We start from the raw sequence: 21,267 nt of genomic DNA, 5'->3' as shown, positions 1-21,267 counted from the left end.
TCTATTTTACAATTCATGGTTTTATTTTCCACCATTTATTTATGCTTTTAAATTGCATTATAGGATCTGATCTTTCTTCCAGCAACTTTTCACATTCAAAAGTTCAGAAAAGTGACTTTTATTGATATTTGTAATAGTTTAAAGTGATAAATTGTCAGGATTGGTGTTGTATACTATGGTACAAAAACCTTGTAATAAACTGCCTGCACATTTTCTGTTATGTCACAGTCTTATTTCTCTATATATTATTTCCTATACATTATATTATTTTAAACTACTAAAATGTCAATAAAAGTCACTTTGTTAAACTGTAGAGTTGAATTTTCAACATCGAAAGTCGACAGAGCAGAGATCAAAATCCCATAATGCAATTCACAACCATAAAACAAGCAGAAAACACTTGTGAATCACAAAATTAGAACCTGATAATTAACAGATATTTTTACAGTGCATTAAATGAGCTGAAACAATGCAATCGATGCATATGTGTTTGTCTGCAAATTCGCTGACTTGTACTCTTGTAATCTGTGTGTATTTCAGAAGACAAAGTGTGGACAACCATAGCGAATGACCTGCCGGCTCAGAGTTCTGTCTCTGCAGGTTCTGTACCCGAAGACAAGACGGTGCTCACACTCAATTACAGCATGTCTGTTGAACAGGTGACGCTTTAACAGTGTGATTTACACTGATGCTATTCCTGAACGTCAGACACTGAATGTGGTGCTCTTATTTCAGGTGAACGCCGTCACCAGCAGCGCGGAGCTCTGTGAGCAGCATGTTTCATACATGTGCTATAAATCACACCTGCTCAAGGTGCTGTCGCCAGGTAAATCTCTCCCATAAGAGAATGTCACCATTTAGAGTTTGAGGCATGAAACTCCATGTGAAATCAAAATTTATGATGTTGATTTTGCTAGCGCACATTGTTATTATTTAGGTGAACAATTTATCACAGGCTCATTGTAGACAGGTACCTTCGTCTACATTTCTGGAGACCGTGAAATATGTACTCACAGGTACATCTGGCTGCATTTCGTCTATAAAAACAAACTCTACAGGTCGGTATGATCGTTTTTGTTCCTTTACGCACTACCGCTGACCGCTTACCTCTGTATGGACGGCTTTTCCAGTGTTACCAGTCTGCTCAGTAGCTCGTAGGTCGATAATAATAATAATAATAATATTAATATTAATAATAAATTACTTACATTTATATAGCGCTTTTCTGGGCACTCAAAGCGCTTTACACATAGGGGGGATCTCCTCATCCACCATTAGTGTGCAGCATCCACCTGGATGACGCAACAGCAGCCATTTTGCACCAGACCACAAACCACACACCAGCTGATAGGTGGAGAGGAGTGATGAAGCCAATTATGATATGGGGAGGGTTAGGAGGCCATGATGGTCAGAGGCCAGTGGGCAGATTTGGCAAGGATGCCGGGGATAAACCCCTACTCTTCTTCGAAGGACATCCTGGGATTTTTAATGACCACAGAGAGTCAGGACCTCGGTTTAATGTCTCATCCGAAAGACGGCGCTCACTGAGCAGTATAGAGTCCCCTTCACCATACTGGGGCATTAGGACCCACACAGACCACAGGTTGAGCGCCCCCTGCTGGCCTCACTAACACCACTTCCGACAGCAATCTAGCTTTCCCATGTGCTCTCACATCCAGATACTGACCGGGCGCAGCCCTGCTTAGCTTCAGTGGGCAACCATGTGAGAGTTACAGCTAGCTGCTGATAGACTTGGGATGCGAAGCGGAGTGGACCACAACAACAGGGTTTGAGTGAAGAACGGTTCCAAAAACCAGTAAAAACAAAACGTATATATAATAAATTAACAACAGGCTGAAAACGTGGTAAAATCTCAAAACGTGATAAAATCGCAGTGTAAAATCTAGCTTGGATAAATCGCGGGATAAAATCTAGCTTGCTTTTGAAAACATTAACGGTTGGGTTTAGGGAACGTTATGTGTGGGTCAGTCCGTCAGTCAGTCACTCGACAGCAAGTTGGTCAGCTGAAGTGTGTGTTGTTGCGCCCTCTGGTGGATTTATGCGAAAAGAGGATGCGCAAACGGCACGAGCAGAAGAAATTGGAGATCGTTAAAAAGTGCTAACAGTGGCTTCTGGCAGATTCGTGAAAACAAAAACTGCCGCCATATGTACCTTTTTGTATGTATTTTGCAGTCTCCAGAAATGTAGATGAAGGTCCAATTAGCCTGAGTTGGAACAATTAATCCATGTAAGTTAATCCACTGAAAAATATGTTTGTTTTGGTAATCTTCAATAAAAATCTGATAATTTTCTTGACATTAGTTTGATGGTTTCAATTCCTATTAGTTTGCAAATCGGGAATGATGTGCAATAAGAAAACCACGCCCACTACTCAATATTCAATTTCAGTTACATATTCAGCATCAACATACTGAAATAAAAGTCTCAGCAACTTCCGCACTTTAAGATGTTTTTGGTTTGTTTTAGATGTGCCTCCATCCACATATTGGGTCGGCAGGGGAAATGAGAAGCACTTCTACTGGGGAGGCTCAGGACCGGGCGTGCAGAAATGTGCCTGTGGTATAGAACGCAACTGCACCGATCCCAGATATTACTGCAACTGCGATGCAGATCTCAGACAATGGTGAGAGTTTGGTCAAAGTAAATGCTCTAAGTGATATAACTCGTATTTTAAATTTTAAAGATAGGATCCTTTCTTTAAGGAATAAAACAAAAACAACATTTTACTCTAACTAATAGCTATATATTGGGAATCCAGAGAATTTTTTAATAGTCTCTTCAATTATTCCATAGCTGTATACATGTTTGAAATATACTGCAGTTCTTTAATTTTAAATAATCTCAAATTTGGATGCAATTGTTGATTAAAATTGCACAATGACCAAATATGACTTATGTTATATATAGCCAAATAGCCAAAAATACGTTATATAGGTCAGAATTATTATTTAATTATTTTATTTTTTTTCTTCATTCATTCATTTTCATTTTGGCTTAGTCCCTTTATTCATCAGGGGTCGCCACAGCGGAATGAACCGCCAACTTATCCAGCATATGTTTTACACAGCGGATGCCCTTCCAGCTGCAACCCATAACTGGGAAACATCCATACACTCTCATTCACACACATACAGTACGGATAATTTAGCTAACCCAATTCACCTATAGTGCGTGTCTTTGGACTGTTGGGGAAACCGGAGCACAACACGGGGAGAACATGCAAACTCCTTATTTTTTTCTTTTGTGCACAAAAGAATATTAAGTAAAGACAATGTACCATAAAGATATTTGTTATAAATATTTTACTGTAAACATCAATACTCAAATTTTGTTAAGTAATATCCACTGATTCAAAACCCATTTTCTCTGTGTTATTAGTTTTTTTTTTTTTTTTCAAATTTCAGATTTTTAAATAGTTGTATCTTAAATAAATATTATTTCAGAAAATGTATTAATCTCAAATGTAAAAATTTTACACTTCTGATTTTGTGGTCAAGGGTCGCATATTTATGCTTGATTGTCTTAACTATACTGCCTGACAAAAGTCTTATCATTGATCCCAGTCGTAAGAGCAACAAATAATAACTTGACTTCTAGTTGATCATTTGGAGAAGTGGCAGAAGGTAGATTTTTACCATGAATCATCTGTTGAACTGCATCCCAATCATCACAAATACTGCAGAAGGCCTATTGGAACCTGCATGGACCCCAAATTCTCACAGAAATCAGTCAAGTTTGGTGAAGGAAAAGTCATGGGGCCATGCAAGAGATCTGCAGAGTGGATGGCAACGTCAACAGTCTGAGACATTTCAAGACAACAGTATCAAGACATTTGTGCTGCCCATTACATTACAAACCATAGGAGAGGGCAAATTCTTCAGCAGGATAGCGCTCCTTCTCATACTTCAGCCTCCACATCAAAGTTCTTGGAAGCAAAGAAGGTCAAGGTGCTCCAGGATTGGCCAGCCCAGTCACCAGATATGAACATTATTGATCATATCTGGGGTAAGATGAAGGAGGAGGCATTGAAGAGGCATTGAAAATGCTTTCTTTGCCATTCCAGATGACTTTATTAATAAGTTATTGGAGTCATTGCAGAGATGTATGGATGCAGTCCTCCAAGCTCATGGGAGTCATACACAATATTCATTCTTTCTCCACTGCAGCATGACTTTATATTCTATACTGTACATTATTTCAGTTAAGTGACAAGACTTTTGTCTAAGCAAAGTCAGACCTTACTGTCCTAATTAAATCATTAAAAATCAAGGCATGATCATATTTTATTTTGGTCAAATAAGCGTAATCCATGGGCCTTTAAAGGCCTTTTATATAAGCCACTTCTGATACCAAATTGATCAACTAGAAATCGAGTTATTATTTGTTGTTCATAATACTTGGATAGGTGACTATCCATAAGACTTTTGTTAGTGTAGTACGGTAACACTTTATAATAACTACACACTGAATCATTTATGAAGCATTAGCAAATAGTTAATTCATCATTTGTTAAGTATTAACTCTACACTCATAAACATTAGTAAGCAGTTTATAAATACATCTACAAATACGGAGTTCTTAACTTATAAGCACATTATAAATGTGCTAATAATAATTGTATTTTCATACTTTAATGATTAATTCATGACTACAAAAAATGGTACAAAAAGCTAGCAAAAAGTGTGTGTCTATTAGCAACTCAAAGAAACATATTAGTAGCTGAATTGAACATATTAGTATCCAAATGTTGGTGCCTTTTTTTAAAAATACACCCCATCATTTTGTTTCAGAGAGTATAAATTCTTTGTTCTGCTGCATTGTACAATGTTATGCTGCCCCCTTGTGGTCTATCGTTCATCCTCTGCATGGTTTTTGTTTCTCCAGGAAAGAAGATGCTGGTATGTTGATGTATAAGGATCATTTGCCTGTCAGTCAGGTTGTGGTTGGGGATATTTATCGCTCTGGATCTGAAGCCAAACTCACCGTCGGACCGCTGCGCTGCCAAGGAGATCGTAAGTGCTTTTTAAAATGGTATCAACTGTAATGTACTTTAGCCAAGCAGGATATCCGTGTTTGACATCCTTTCTCCGTCTGATCAAATAAACAACTGGAAATGATAGGTGGTTAAAATGTATCAGAAACGCTAGTATTTTCACAAGCTAAAAATGGTTTCAAGTCAGTTATTTCTAGCTTTTACTTTAGTGTGTCAGTCAGAAATATCAGTTTACATTTCCTAGACACTTTAAGACTCTTTAGGAGACCTACCCGGAAAGCTTTTGGGAAAAGCAGTTTTAAATACAAAGGGTGGTTACACCAAATGTTGATTTAATTTATTTTGATGCAAGTTAATTTATGAATAACATAAATTTCTGGCATTATTTTTGACAGCATCCTCATTTTACAGCATTTGTACCTCATACTTGTGCCTAAAGAGTGCCTAAATCTTTATATAGTAGTGTAGAATTGCAGGCAAGTTTCTGGAAGTGTATTATAAGACCTCGCCTAGCCAATTCAAATGATTCGAATGTAGCTGATTAACCATGTGGATGGATGATTACAGCCTTCTGAGCCTACTAGTAGGCATAGAAGGCCCCTACTGGTCCATATCTATCAGCTGATAACCACTGATAACACCCATTCAATCGAGTGATAACATTTGAAGCAGGTGCCTTGCTGCAGTTCATTTTGGATTTAGTATGTCTCAGATTGTTTTGTATCCTCATTATGATGGTGAGATCAGATTTTTAAGTTTTTAAACTGATTTTGTCCATACTGACACACTACAGCACATGAAGGAACAAACATGCCTGAAGATTGAACCTTACACTGTAATCTGCTCAGCTAATGTTTACATATGTAATATTGGCATTATTTGCTTATTAAAAACAAACTTGTGTGGATTTTTATAACTCTGAATCTGTGTCTCATTTCGGAGGTTACTATCAGTGGTAGAAAAAGTACTCAAAAATCATACTCAAGTAAAAAAAATGTAATGCTAGTAAAAGTATCTTTTGTAAATATTACTCAAAGTAGGAGTAAAAAGTAGACATTTAAAAGTACTCGAGAATAGTGAGTATTGAGTATTACAATGTAAACGGCTCATGCGTTTTACTTTCTTTGTCCGATTTGATTGGGCAGGAATCACAGGACTGATTAATCTACTTTAGCCCCACTGACACGAAAAAATAAAGCAGGGACTGCAGGTTGAAGGAAAACAGTGGCGTAAAAGTACCGATACTGCACTAAAAATGTACTCAAGGGAAAGTAAAAGTACACATTTTAAATACATAGTTAATTACAATTCCTGAAAAGAACTACTCAATTACAGTAATCTGAGTATTTGTAATGTGATACTTTACACCACTGGCTACTAGGTTGCATTTTGGCCACACCTGCATATATTGAGTCAGCCTTCATGACTGAATCAAAATATTCTATGTTTTCCACAAAGGCAACCCTGGGTGCTGTAATATAATTGAGTAAACTGGCAGTGGGCTGGTTATAGAGACTGTTCTGCCCAGTGGGACTTGTTGCACATTTTTTATCTCTAGTGGTCTATTATAGTATTGCAGTATGAACCAGGAAGTTCCCCTTCGGATGGGGAACTCCAATGCTATGTGGAAACTTCCACTATGGGGATTTCGTCAGAATCCAATCATCTGAAAGAGTATAAAAACGGGCCAATGAAATGCCAATGAGTTGGCAGCGTCAGCGTGCACAGCTGGCGTCAATGACAATCAGTCATGCTATAAAGACGCAGCCAGTGCCATGCTCGACATCCTTTCGCTTTCAGAGCCTTTCACGAAGCTTCTGAGAGAGTCTTTGAGGGTATCTCCAACCTGTGTCTACAGAGAGAGATCGAGAAGCAGCTTCTCCCGGTCCAGAGCGCGTATACGCAGTGGCAGATGGTCGAGCTGGGTATTTCTCCCTTGCCTGGCGTCCTTTGGGTCCGGTCCTCCAAGAGCGGTTTGTATATAGGAAAAAAGCTTTCCTAAAAGAGCAACACAGTCGTGCAGCGCGTCTTTTTCAAGACGTCACTCCGACCGTGCGTTTCTGGATGCGGTGGTTTCCTATCCCCGGAGCGGTTGGCACTCGGGCAGATCTGAGGGTTTCAGTGAGAGTAAATCCGCCGCCCCCGGGCCGTGGACCTCTCGCTCCTCCACGCGCTCCATCCAAGCTTCAGGTGAAGAGAAGCGCTCCGTCCTTGGATGGTCGCTCTCTCACCTGATGACACCGGGGGTCAGATGTCCATCGCTGCATCGGAGGATGGGCTGTCATTGTCTGATGAGGATGCGAGCCCGCTCGCTCCCTCCCTCCGGGGTGGAGAGCGCGGCGTTAGCATCTAAAAAGCAGACGTGATGGCCGTGCTTTCTCGGGCTGCTTCGGCCGTGGGTCTGGTGATGGTTTATCCCCCAGCCCCGCGGCCGGACCGACTAGATGGGTGTATGTGGAGGATATAAGGAGGCAAGACCTTCAAAGCCTCCCGTCCCCTTCTTCCCGGAAGTGCACAGTAAACTCACGCTGTCCTGAGGGCACTTTTTTTCTGCCCGATCTGCGTGCGCTTCCATCCTCACCATCCTTGGAGGTTGGGCTGTCAAGGTCTGACGAGGATTCGAACCCGCTCGCTCCCTCCGGGACTTTGAGCGCGGCGTCGAATCCAGAAGCAGACTTTGCGGCTGTGCTTCCCCAGGCTGCTTCGGCCGTGGCTCTGGAGATGGTTTATCCCCCAGCTCCGCGGACGGACCGATTAGAGGGGTGTGATGTGGAGGATGAAGGCGAGACCTTCTAAGCCTCCCCATCCCCTTCTTCCTGGATGGGCACAGTAGGCTCACGCAGTGTGCTGCGTGCGCCTTCCCCCTCACCATGCACGCTATGGCCACCTACCAGCGCTACCAAGCGCAGGCGCTGGCCCGGCTGCGCGAGGATGGTTCTGACCCAGGACTGAGCATGCGCTCCGCACCGCAACCGACTATGCTCTTACAAAAAAAAAAAAAAAGTCGGCTGTGTGTGCCCTGGGAAGGACGATGATCACATCCGTGATCCAGGAATGCCACCTCAGGCTAAACCTGGGGATGTGCGTGACGTTGACAAAGTTCGCTTTCTTAACTCACCCATATCCCAGGCTGGCCTGTTCGGCGACACTGGCGGTGAATTCGCCCAGGAATTCACGCCGGTGATAGAGCAGTCGGAGGCGATGGGCGAGGTCTCTATCGGCGGGATTGTATGACCGCTCCCCCCCGCCGAGCCATCCACATCCACTGCTTTTTCGCCGAGGACGCCCGCCCGCAGCTTTGCTTCGCCGCCCCCGCCTGCGCCTCTGGCCACGCGGCTGCGCCGAGCATCGGGCCGGCAACCAGCGTCCCCCGCCCAGGGCGCCGCTAAGTTCGGTAAAACGGACCGCGAAGCATCCCTGAGGCGGGCCATCTGGGGAGGAGGGAATTTGCTCTTTCCCCGCTGGAGGGCGGGGCACGTTATTTAAAGGCGTAAAAAAAAAAAAAAAAAAAAAACGCCATCAAAATCCTCAGTGAAAGAGCACTTTTCCCCTCCTCCGGATGTGACACCCCAAACACTGCCAGTCTGGGACGCTATGCCTTCCAGCTCGCAGGATCGGTGCATTTCGCCAATGGCTCATGGAGCACGAGAGAACGGTCTCCTTTCTCTCCACTCCCAGCCCCTCTCCTGGAGTTTGAGTGCGAGACGAGAACATCTCCTCTCCTGCTCTCCTGTGGGACCCCAGCGCTCCCCGGATGAGCCCACTCACTCCACGCTGCCCCGCCGCTGGCACGTCAGCGATCGTGCGGGTGGGACCATTTGCGGGGGCTCTGCCTGCCTGGTTAGCGCGGGCCAGCCCATCGCAATGGCTCATCCATACGACCAGACTCGGCTATGCGATTCAGTTCGCTAAACGGCCTCCCAGGTTCACGGGCGACCAGGGTCAGTCCTGCGTCCGCCCCTGTCTTGCGAGAGGAGATTGCTGTCCTCCTGGCGAAGGATGCAATCGAGCCGGCCCTCCAGCCGAGATGGAGCGCGGGTTTTACAGCCCGCACTTCATCGTGCCCCAAAAAAAAAAAAAAAAAAAAAAAGCGGTGGGCTATGGCTAATCCTATATCTGCACATTTTGAACCGCTGCCTTCACAGGCTGCGCTTCGGAATGCTTACGCAGATGCGCATCACGCGATGCGTTCGTCCTCAGGATTGGTTTGCAGCAATAGATCTGAAGGACGCGTATTTTCATATCTCCACACTTCCACGCCACCGGCAGTTTCTGCGGTTTGCGTTTGAAGGTCGAGCGTGGCAATACAAGGTCCTCCCCTTCGGGCTCTCTCTGTCTCCGCGAGTTTTCACCAAGCTCGCGGGGGGTGCCCTCGCGCCCCTTCGGCTCGCCGGCATCCGCACGCTCAATTATTTCGATGACTGGCTGATTTTTAGCCCACTCTCGGGAGCAATTGATTATGCACAGAGACAAGGTGCTCCGGCACCTCCGCCCGTTGGGGTTTCAGGTCAACCGAGAAAAGAGCAAGCTCGCCCCCGTGCAGAGCATCTCCTTTCTCGGGTTGGAGCTGGACTCGATCACTATGGAGGCGCGCCTCTCACGAGAGCGCGCCGAGGTAATGCTGAACTGTCTGAGAGAGTTCGACAGGAAAAAAAGTGGTCCCCCTGAAATTATTTCAGAGGCTCCTGGGGCATATGGCATCCGTAGCCGCGGCCACGCCGCTCGGATTACTCCATATGAGACCACTACAGCATTGGCTTCACGATCGGGTCCCCAGACGCGCATGGCACGCGGGCCCACACCGAGTGACTGTCACTGCGCTGTGTCACCGCACCCGCACCCCCTGGAAAGGACCCCTCCTTCCTACAGGCCAGTGTGCCCCTAGGTCAGGCGTCCAGGCAGGCTGTCGTTTCGGCAGATGCCTCCAGTATGGGGTGGGGGGGCCGTGTGTAGCGGGCATGCTGCTGCGGACCTGTGGAGGGGAACCCAGCTGCATTGGCATATCAACTGCCTAGAGCTGTTGGCAGTGTTTCTCGCTCTGCGCCGCTTTTTACCGGTGCTGAGGGGGCAACACGTGCTGGTCAGGACGGACAGCATGGCCGCGGTAGCGTATTCCATCCGGATGGGGGGTATACGCTCCCGCTGCATGTCTCAGCTCGCTCGCCGTCTGCTCCTCTGGAGTCATACGCGGCTGAAGTCGCTGCTTGCTATTCACACCCCGGATGGGCTCAACTGTGCGGCCAACAGGCTCTCACGGCAGCTCCTTCCCCGGGAGAATGGCGACTCCACCCCGAGTCATGCGTAAGTATGCACTCCCCCCAGTGAGCCTACTCGCGCAGTTTCTGTGCAAGGTCAGGTAGGACGAGGGGCAGGTCTTGCTAGTTGCGCCCCTGGCCCAACCGGACCTGGATATCAGAACTCTCCCTCCTCGCGACGCCCCCCCTGGCGAGTCCCTTTGAGAGAGGACCTACTCTCTCAGGGACAGGGCACCATCTGGCACCCTCGCTTAGTTCTGTGGAACCTCCTCGTGGGGTCCATAAGACGCGACGAGGAAGACTTAGGTAACCTACCGGTGGCGGTGGTTAATACCATCACTCAGGCTAGTGCACCCTCTACGAGGCATGCCTACGCCCTGGAGTGGAGTCTATTCACTGAGTGGTGCGCTTCTCGCCGAGAAGACCCCCGATCTTGCCAGATCAGTGTTGTGCTTTCTTTCTTTCAGGACAGGTGGAGCGAAGGCTGTCGCGCTCCACACTGAGGGTTTACGTGGCCACCATCTCCGCTCATCATGGTGCGTGGATGGCGGCACCGTGGGGAGGCATAACCTCATCATCCAGCTCCTCAGAGGTGCTAGGCGGATGTTTCCACCCCGCCCCCCTCTCATACCCTCTTGAGATCTCGCGGTAGTGCTACGAGCCTACGTGGGGATCCCTTCGAACCACTCGACTCAGTATCCTTGAGATTTCTGTCCTTGAAGACAGCTCTGCTGGTCGTGTTGGCATCGGTTAAGAGGGTTAGGTACCTGGAGGCATTTTCGGTCAGTGACTCGTGCCTAGAATTCGGGCCGGCCTACTCTCACGTTGTCCTGAGACCCCGGCCCGGCTATGTGCCCAAGGTTCCTACCACGCCGTTTAAGAATCAGGTAGTGAGCCTGCAAGCGCTGCCCGCGGAGGAGGCAGACCCAGCCCTTTCATTGTTGTGTCCTGTTCGCGCTTTGCGAATACATGTGGACCACACTCAGAGCCTTAGATCCTCTGACCAGCTCTTTGTCCATTACAGTGGTCGGCAGATGGGAAGTGCCGTATCTAAACAGAGGTTGGCCCACGGGATAGTGGATGCCATCTCCCTCGCCTTTGGGCCGGGGTGAGCCGTGTCCCCCGGGGGTGAGAGCGCACTCCACTACGGAGCATCGCATCCTCCTGGGCGTTAGCACGCGGCGCCTCTCTGACAGACATTTGTAGAGCTACGGGTTGGGTGACACCCAATACATTTGCAAGGTTACAATCTGCGAGTGGAGCCGGTTTCCTCAAGGGTATTAGGCAACCCTTGGTGATTGAGGAAACGATTCGGTTGAGGTGTCGAAACACGCTTGCTGCGCCACTCTCCCTAACCCGGAGATACGTGCGCTTTTTCAGCTTTGTCAGTTTAGTTCCCCATTTCTTTGGCGAACCCTGCAGAGTTCCTCCGAGGCCCCCAGCACCTGACTCAGCGGAGGAGTCAGGTGTTGGCCCGTTACGTTGTCGGCATGCCCGCTGGTCAGCCCGCGTTCTGGGTATAGGTGCCTGCTATGTGTGATCCCCGCTGGCGATCCCATACATTCACTCAGCCACGGTATAGTCCCCCCTTCTAGGGCAGGCTCGTGTCTTCCCTCCCCGCTAACCATCCTTATGCAAGGACTCCCCATCTCTGGGCTAGTCCATAGGTTGTCACCAGGTCTCCCCTCTGGGTAACAGGTGAGCTCCGCAGCGTCCTCCCTATCGGGACTGAACGCTTTCCCAACGTACTGTCGTATCAAAACCTATTTTACTGGGTTATTGCGACTCCCCGAAAAACATAACTGTTCTGAACAGGTAAGTGAGGGCCAGGGGACACGTTGGAAGACTGTGTCTCGGGGCGTTGTAGGTGCGCTCGCTCTACTGCGTGGCACACCCTTCGCCAGGGACGCAGTAAGGTTCTTTCGTTGTGGCGTTTTCCATAGATTTCCCCATAGTGGAAGTTTCCACATAGCATTGGAGTTCCCCATCCGAAGGGGAACGCTACGGTTACTAAAGTAACCCTTCGTTCCCCGAGGGGGGGAACGGAAATGCTATGTTCCTTCGCCACAACGATTGTCCCTTAGCTGTTGAGCGTGAAAGTCTCTTCAGCTAGAAAAGGATGTCGAGCATGGCACTGGCTGCGTCTTTATAGCATGACTGATTGTCATTGACGCCAGCTGTGCACGCTGACGCTGCCAACTCATTGGCATTTCATTGGCCCGTTTTTATACTCTTTCAGATGATTGGATTCTGACGAAATCCCCATAGTGGAAGTTTCCACATAGCATTTCCGTTCCCCCCCTCGGGGAACGAAGGGTTACTTTAGTAACCGTAGCGTTACTGTGTATGTCAAAGCACATGCTGAAAATATTCTCTGCTGCAATAATCTGTGTGTTCTATACTCTCCTTGGCAAGAACTGCTTGTAAGTCATTCTATTTTATATGTAAACTTTTTGTGTGTAATTCATTGTTGATTGTTGACTTAAACATTCAATTTGATTGTAATTATGTTATGTTAGTCCCTGTACAAGATACAGTTTCACCTAAATGTATTTCTTTTGTATTTGTTTTCAGTTTCACTCCTTTGTTCATGTATACATTTGACAAGAGTTTCTATTAAACGGAGACAGGAGGCTATATCCTGTGTAATTTAAGACAGGAGTTTGGCTGTCTAATCTTGGTTAAAAATATCAATTGGAGGACAGTACAGAGACCAAAACAAATACAGACATTCTGAGCAAGAACGCAGATTTTCAAAGGACAATAACTGAATTTAGCATTGTTTTTCAGATATGTATGTTCACTTAGCATGTTTCTTAAATATCTGCAAACATCTTATGGTATTTTTATGCTTGAGATGAATCATAATTTTACATCACCTAAAACCATCTTTAGCTGGTAATTTTTGCCACCACTGTTACTCTAATGTATGTTTTATTACATACTTATTAAGCAAAAATCATTTTTATAAGGGGTTTAAACACAGTTGTGTGGCAACAGTCTGTGAATATAGCCAGCTTCTCATAGTAAAAATATATTAAATTTTTTATATAATCATACTTTATAAAAAGTGTCTGCAGAAATACTTTGATTGACATTCTCCCTTTGTACATGTCATCAGATGAGGAAAGCCCCGCCCATTAGTAACAATCTCTCCCTCATTAGGCAAGGCAAGGCAAGACAAGTTTATTTATATAGCACATTTCATACACAGTGGCAATTCAAAGTGCTTTACATAAACAGGAATAAAAGAAACAAGTATAAGAGAATAAAAACAAATAATAGAAATGGTAAAAATAAAAATAAAATAAAATAAAAGCTGATAAAATGTGTTATAAAAGAATTAAAAAGAAGAGAAAAACATAGTAGTTCGATCTGTCGGACGTAGCACAGTGCTCATTCAGTAAAGGCACAGCTAAACAGATGTGTTTTCAGTCGTGATTTGAATGTGCCTAATGTTGGAGCACATCTGATCATTTCTGGAAGCTGATTCCAGCAGCGAGGGGCGTAGTAGCTGAAAGCCGATTCACCCTGCTTTGACTGAACTCTTGGAATTTCTAGTTTATTTGATCCTAAAGATCTGAGTGATCTGTTAGGTTTGTATTCAGTGAGCATATCTGTAATGTATTGAGGTCCTAGGCCATTTAGTGATTTATAGACCAGTAATAATACTTTAAAATCTATTCTGAATGTAACTGGGAGCCAGTGTAAAGACCTGAGGTATTAGCATACAGTGTTAGTCTTGTTTTTGAATCTGCCACTATGCTGACACATAGGCATTTGTAGCTCCGCCCTCTTTTCAAAAGCGCACAATCTCATTTGCATTTAAAGTGACTGTCACCAAAACAGCACAATTAAGATCAAAGCCTAAAAGGGGCAGTTTCAAAGAGTTATAAAACATTATTTGTGTGGTATTTTGAACTGAAACTTCACATAAACACTCTTGGGACATCAGAAACTTATTTTAAATCTTGTAAAAAGGGGCATAATAGGACCCCTTTAAACACTGTAAAAATGACACTGCTGCTTTAAATGTTACCAAAACAAACCTCTTCTGAATCGCCTGTGTGTTTCATTTATAGGTCACTACTGGAACGCTGCTTCCTTCAACACACCTGCATCTTATCTTCATTTTCCAACCTTACAAGCCGAGACCAGTGCTGACGTGTCCTTTTATTTTAAGACATCGGCTTCACACGGAGTCTTTCTGGAAAACCTGGGCAACCCCGACTTCATTCGACTAGAACTCAGATGTAAGTTTATTTTTATCACTTCATCTCGAGAGGATTTGCCTTTTAAGCACTGTGAGGAACTGTGATTTAAAGTCCCCGTGAAATGGAAATAATTTTTTTGGTAGTATCAGTTTGTTAGTCTTTTAGATATTTACAAGCTAGTGTGCTACGAAACAGTGACAATATTCATGTTAAGAAGATATAAACATCCAAAGCTTGCAGTTTGTCACTTGCGGGGGTTGATGAGTTTCTTATCAAATCTTCTGACCTATCAAATGCTCTCTAGTATCTGAAATGTCCTGCCCATGTGCTTGAGCTTAATCACTTTCACTGGCAGAACTGTGACGAAAACAAACCGCTATTGGCTGTTTTTAAAAAGGGGGAGGGGCTACTCTATGCCCTGCCCTGTTTTCATGTTTCAGTTGAAATTATGCCACACATCAAACAAAAATGCACATTTCAAAGCATTTTTAAGCTTCAATGAGTTTATTTCTTACTTAATTTATCAGTGAGTTTAAAAACCAGTGCCATTGTTATTTTAGTATTATTTATGTACTATTATAATGTGTATATTAATATAATTAGCTTTTTTATTTTATAGTTTTAATGTTTTCTTGTCATTTTTATTAGTTTTATATAATTTTTTTGTTGTATAAATTGTTACATTTTATAATTCATAGCTCAGTTTGTAATCATTTTTAACCTTCAACCTAAGCTAAATTAGAATGTGTCCTGTTTATTTTATCTTCTTTTAAAACAACAGAAGGCAAGGCAAGTTTATTTATATAGCACATTTCATACACAATGGTAATTCAAAGTGCTTTACATAAACAAGAATAAAAGAAACAAGAAAATAAAAATGATAAAAAACACATATAAACTGATTAAAAATGTGTTAAACAGGTTATAAAAGAATGAAAAAGAATAAAAAGACTTAATAATGTGATCTGTCGGACGTAGTACAGTGCTCATTCAGTAAAGGCACAGCTAAACAGATGTGTTTTCAGTCTGGATTTGACTGTGCCTCAAGTTGGAGCACATCTGATCATTTCTGCAAACTGATTTCTGCAGTAGGGGTGCAGTAGCTAAAGGATTCACCCTTCTTTGACTGAACTCTTGGAATTTCTAGTTTATGTGATCCTAAGCCATTTAGTGATTTATAGACAAGTAGTAACACTTTAAAATCTATTCTGAATGTAACTGGGAGCCAGTGTAAAGACCTGAGGACAGGTGTGATGTGCTCAGATTTTCTGGTTTTGGTCAGAATTCTGGATTGTTAAATGGCAAAAATTCTCTCAAGCATATTCACAAAAAGAAACAGTTTATGATGTATTAAAAGGATCAAAGGGCTTCAAACACTCATTAATTTTAAATCCACCATCCTTTAAACCACTAGCTTTTTACCATTTATTTATTATCAATTGATCATTTAAAATGTAATCCTTTTATATATTTTTGCATTCATTCATAATTCATTTTTGCATAACTATATGCATTACATTTAATGACAATTGAATATTATTTCACATTTTTAACATTATTTTCAAGTTATTTGAAACATTAATAAAAACTATTATGTCTAAAATAACAATTATATGTCTAAATATGTCTAAAAAACTATTAACTAAAATGTCTACTTTTACTTGCATTTAATGTATATAAAATGACTTTAGTTTTTTATTTATTGAACATGTTCACATGGACATCACCTATATACTGTATAACTGCGGGTTAACTATGTTAATATATACCAGGCATGGGCAAACTCGATCCTCGAGGGCCGGTGTCCCTGCAGAGTTTTGCTCCAACACTAATCAAACACACCTGAACACCTTAATTAGTGTCTTCAAGATCACTAGAAAGCTACAAGCAGGTGTGTTTGATTAGGGTTGGTGCAAAACTATGCAGGGACAGCGGCTCTCCAGGATCGAGTTTGCCCATCCCTGATATCTACTAACTTTAACTGTTAAATGCTATTAGTAACTAATTAATTAGTTAGAGTTCTGGTAACTAATAACCTTAACTTTTCCAAATTTGATTGTAATTCAGTACTGTGCACCTTTCGTAAAGCTGCTTTGAAACAATAATCATTATGAAAAGCTCTATACAAATAAACTTGAATTGAATTAATTTGATGCAGACACAATCATTTTTAGTTAACAGTACCATTTCTGTTTCTCTCAGCGGCGTCAGTGGTGTCGTTTTCGTTTGATGTGGGCAACGGGCCGGTGGAGTTAAGCGTTCGCTCATCTACACCCCTCAATGATGACCAGTGGCACAGGGTGGAGGCGGAGCGCAATATTAAGGAGGCTGTTTTGCGATTGGATAAGCTGTACCGGGAGGCGCGGTCAGCACCACCTCAGGGCCACACCCGCCTGCAGCTCTTCAGCCAGCTGTTTGTAGGTAAGAAGCCGGGAATTTAGTTCAGCAGTTAAACTTTTATTAATAACTAAATTATATTTCCGGAATTCACTTTGAATAGCTAGTGATTTTCTTGTCATGATGTGTTTTAAGTGTTTTTGGGGGCTTTTTTCAGTCTAATGTGAAGAAAACATCCAAAAAAACATGTTTAAGTGTTTTCTTTTATCGCACTTTATCAATTTGTATCTGTAGATTTAAATTTCAATGCATATTTTTACATACAGTATACAGTACTGTTCAAAAGTCCTTAGTACTATATCAGTTTTGTTGGCATAAGACTTTTGCACAATATATAACATATATTATAATAACATAACATATACATAATATATAACAACAACAGCACGTCATTTCCTCCTCAAGCAAAAGTCTGTTTAATGTGGCTTCCCTTTGCACCAGGCACAGCTTGAACTGTTTCATTCTAATTCTGAAATAGTGTGCTGCGTTATATCAGACTTCTTGTAGCACTTTCCAGAGTTCTTCTTTAGGTTTAGAGTGTCTTATCTTTTTTTGTGTGTGTCTATGTGATCTTATACAGCCTCTATGACCATGTTTACAGTGTCAGGTCTTGATGCCCAATTCTGATTTGTTGCCTATATCTGATTTTTTGCCTGTCCGTTTTCATGTTCTTTTAATTGTGACCCATATCCAATTCATGTGTTTACACTTGCCATACAATTTACGACGTTGTGCATGCGTAAAGGTGGGTTCTAGCATCTGTGCCACACTAGTCACGGTGGAAGAAACTGTCTTGATTTTAGCTCTGTGAAATATGCCCAATAGTTCGCCCAACTTTAAAATGATTTTGAGGTGGAGGAACAGGAGGAGGAGGAGGGAAAGGGCCATCATCCCAGCTTGTGCCTATGGTTTATATATGGTGTCCTCCACTTTTCAGAGGAATTTTTGGGTGTGAGAGAGATCTCAGGTCTGGTGGGAGCAAATTTTGACAGGCATTAATGAGGAGCAGTGTGTGTGAAATTTTACGATGAGCAAACACGCTCTTTCTTCTACATCATTAAACCGTGGAGAAGTACCATATTGTCGCAAAGTTAATGATGTACAAAATGGAATGCCTCAATCAATCTGATCTACCTGTTTACATGATTGTCGCATTGTCACATCTCCGATTTATATCAGATTTATTTCCACATATGGAGGTCTAAAATCGATCTCTGAATATTCGAATGCATGCGTTTTTTTCGTGTTTACATGGTCACAAAACAGATTCAATCTGTGTCACATATGAGCAAAAAATCGGAATTGGGTCACATTTAACTGCCAGTGTAAACGGGTTCAAAAATATTTGGGTCTGGACCCTGTAGAGGCCATTTCATGACTGTCTGTGTTTCACCAACTGTTTTCTTTCTGCAAATAGGATTTTACTGCAATTAGATCATTATCATGCTGAAAATGAAAACTATTATCACTGAAGTCATTTCCAAAAGGAATGGCATAATGGATTAAAACCTTACTGTACTTTTCACAATTCCATCAATTCAGACAATATTGCTAAGAACACTGGTAGAAATGCAGTTCAGACCTTGTCTTAAACAATAAATCCAAAATAATTAAATCTCCAAGTTAATCTAACTCATATCCCAACAAACCATACATCAACTGAAGGATCCTTTATTCACCCTTTGTATATTTCGATTTTAAAAATAAATTGACAAAAACATTTACACTTGTAACATTTAGTTTTGTGGTAAAGGGTCCCATATATCCATTATCCCATCAGTAAAATAACAGATTTAATGTTTACCTAAACCTTTTGCACAGTACTGTATTACATTTACATTTTAGGACTGTTATCAGTAAATAAAAATACAACTAAAACTATATGCAACATTTTATTATTACTACTAAATGAAATAAAACTTAATAAAAAAGCGCATAAAAACATATTTTTTTAAAAGTGCTTTCCCCCTTACTGATTATTTTATTTTTTGCATGTTTGTCACACTTTAATATTTCAGATCATCAGACTAATTTAAATATTAGTCATAGATAGCAAAAGTAAACACATCATGTACTTTTGAAATGCAGGTTTTTATTATTAAGTGAAAACAATATACAAAACGAAAAAGCCCTGCGTGAAAAAGTGTTTGCCCCTAAAGCTAATAACTTCAATCAAGAGTTTTTGATAACTTGCAATGAGTCTATTACAGCACTGTGGTGGAATTTTGGCTCACCCATCTTTGCAGAGTTGTTTAATTCAGCCACATTGGAGGGTTTTCAAGCATGAACCGCTTTTTTAAGGTCATGCCACAGCATCTCAATTGGATTGAGGTCAGGACTTTGACTAGGCCACTCTAAAATCCTTATTTTGTTTTTCAGCCATTCAGAAGTGGACTTGATGGTGTGCTTTGGGTCATTGTCCTGATGCAGCATACATAAATATTAGAAAAATTAGAATACTAGAAAAAAATATGTTTTTAATTAGGTTTTATTTCATCTAATAGTAATAAAAAATGTTGTTTTATAGTTTTCTGTTTTGTAGTTACTGATAATTGCCCTAAAAATGACCTGATCTTATAACAAAAAATATGTTTTGTAAATAAAATCTACAGATACAAATTGAGTGTTAATAAATAAAAACTTAAACATGTATTTGAGACAGTTTCTTTACATTACTGAATGTAATGTATATGTAATGTAATGACTGAAAAAAGCACCAAAACACACAAAAAATATACCGCAGCATGAAAAAACTTCAACGTCTCACCTTAATTTAACATTAACAAAAATCCTGTAACAAATGCTCAATTATTAGTATTAACTAATGAGGCCTTAATGTAAACATTTATTGTTGCAGACTAAGATCTTGTTATATCTGTGTTGATCTTTAGGTGCTTCAGGCGGTCAGAGAGGATTTCTGGGCTGCATTCGTTCCCTAAAGGTCAACGGAGTAACCCTTGATCTCGAGGGGAGAGCAAAGGTCACACCGGGGGTAAAGCCTGGATGTTCGGGTCACTGTAGCAGTTATGGGATGCACTGCCAGAATGGAGGAAAATGCATCGAAAAATACAATGGGTACTCATGCGACTGCAGTCTGACCGCCTTCGATGGGCCTTTCTGCAATGATGGTACGAGCCCTTAATAAAAAACTTTTGTATAAAATTCTTATAAAATTCAAAATCTGAAAAAAATTCATGTTTATTGCTAAGTGTGTCTGTAAAGGAGCTTTTATATTGGTAATTATGGTAATAAATGTAAATATAATACTAATAATGCAACAAATAGACAGTAAGTAAGAAAAATGTGGTAATAAAATCTAAGATCTAAAATCTCTCTCTCTCTCTCTCTCTCTCCCTCTATATATATATATATATATATATATATATATATATATATATATATATATATATGTATATATATAATATGTTTTATTATTAAATTTAATAAGAAAAAAATTCTATAATTGTAGTCTGTAATGTTGATTATGATCAATTGAATGAATTGAATGCATCCTTGCTGAATAAAGTCGGAAAAATGCCTAAAATTCACATTTGAACACTTTAATAAAGCTATATATTGTAATATATGCTATAATATATAAGCATATGTGATATATATATTTTCCCAGAGATGGGTTGCGGCCGGAAGGGCCTCCGCTGCGTAAAACATGTGCTGGATAAGTTGCCGGTTCATTCTGCTGTGACCCTGGATTAATAAAGGGACTAAGCCAAAAAGAAATGAATGAATGAATGAATTCTATATCATAATAATATTATATAATGCTTATATAATGCAATATTATATAATGCTTAAATGAAGGCTTCAGATTGACCACATGATCTGAATCAGTGTTGTAATGCATGTAAATCTGTCCTGCTTGTGTTCTCTGTGACAGAAGTAAGCATTTGTTATGATACTTTGTGTCTCTGTACCAGATGTTGGAGGGTATTTCGAGAGCGGAACACTGGTGCGTTTTGACCTGATGTCCGAGAGCAGCACTTCTTCTCCTGCACTGAAGGAAGGAGAGTCTGCGGCGCTGGGCATTGTGGGTAATCTGACACACGAGGAGCTCAGCTTTAGCTTCAGCACATCCAACACGCCGGCCGTCCTCATCTACATCAGCTCAAAGACACAGGACTACCTGGCCGTGGTGCTGAGACACAATGGTGAGACGCAGCTCAGATTTAAAGCTTTGGGGATATGAGGGACGAATGTATTTTTCTTAATAATAGCCTAAAATGATGTTGTTATTGTTGACATTGATATGTATTGATGTGTATGTTTTTTGCAATATGTTCATGTGTTCATTAGTTTAAGTTTTAATTTTAGTTTATTTATTTATTTAGGTAACACTAAGGTTCAAACTGTAAAATTTTGCTAATTAAGA

At 41.8% G+C, this 21,267-nt stretch overlaps 1 protein-coding gene across 1 annotated transcript in view; it reads left to right on the top strand.

The window, feature by feature from the left end:
- The window catches only part of cntnap2b (contactin associated protein 2b), a 110,849-nt gene that overhangs the window by 70,402 nt on the left and 19,180 nt on the right, over positions 1-21,267 (top strand). Inside the window, exons 13-20 of the mRNA XM_056481763.1 lie at positions 541-659; positions 736-826; positions 2,488-2,644; positions 4,906-5,033; positions 14,352-14,522; positions 16,686-16,904; positions 19,772-20,008; positions 20,816-21,046. Of these exons, the coding sequence (XP_056337738.1) occupies positions 541-659; positions 736-826; positions 2,488-2,644; positions 4,906-5,033; positions 14,352-14,522; positions 16,686-16,904; positions 19,772-20,008; positions 20,816-21,046 (1,353 nt within the window). The remainder of the gene's footprint in view (positions 1-540; positions 660-735; positions 827-2,487; positions 2,645-4,905; positions 5,034-14,351; positions 14,523-16,685; positions 16,905-19,771; positions 20,009-20,815; positions 21,047-21,267) is intronic.

The sequence above is a fragment of the Danio aesculapii genome, chromosome 2, assembly GCF_903798145.1.
Source record: "Danio aesculapii chromosome 2, fDanAes4.1, whole genome shotgun sequence".
Lineage (NCBI taxonomy): Eukaryota > Metazoa > Chordata > Actinopteri > Cypriniformes > Danionidae > Danio > Danio aesculapii.
This window is presented reverse-complemented; position numbering and strand designations above follow the sequence as displayed.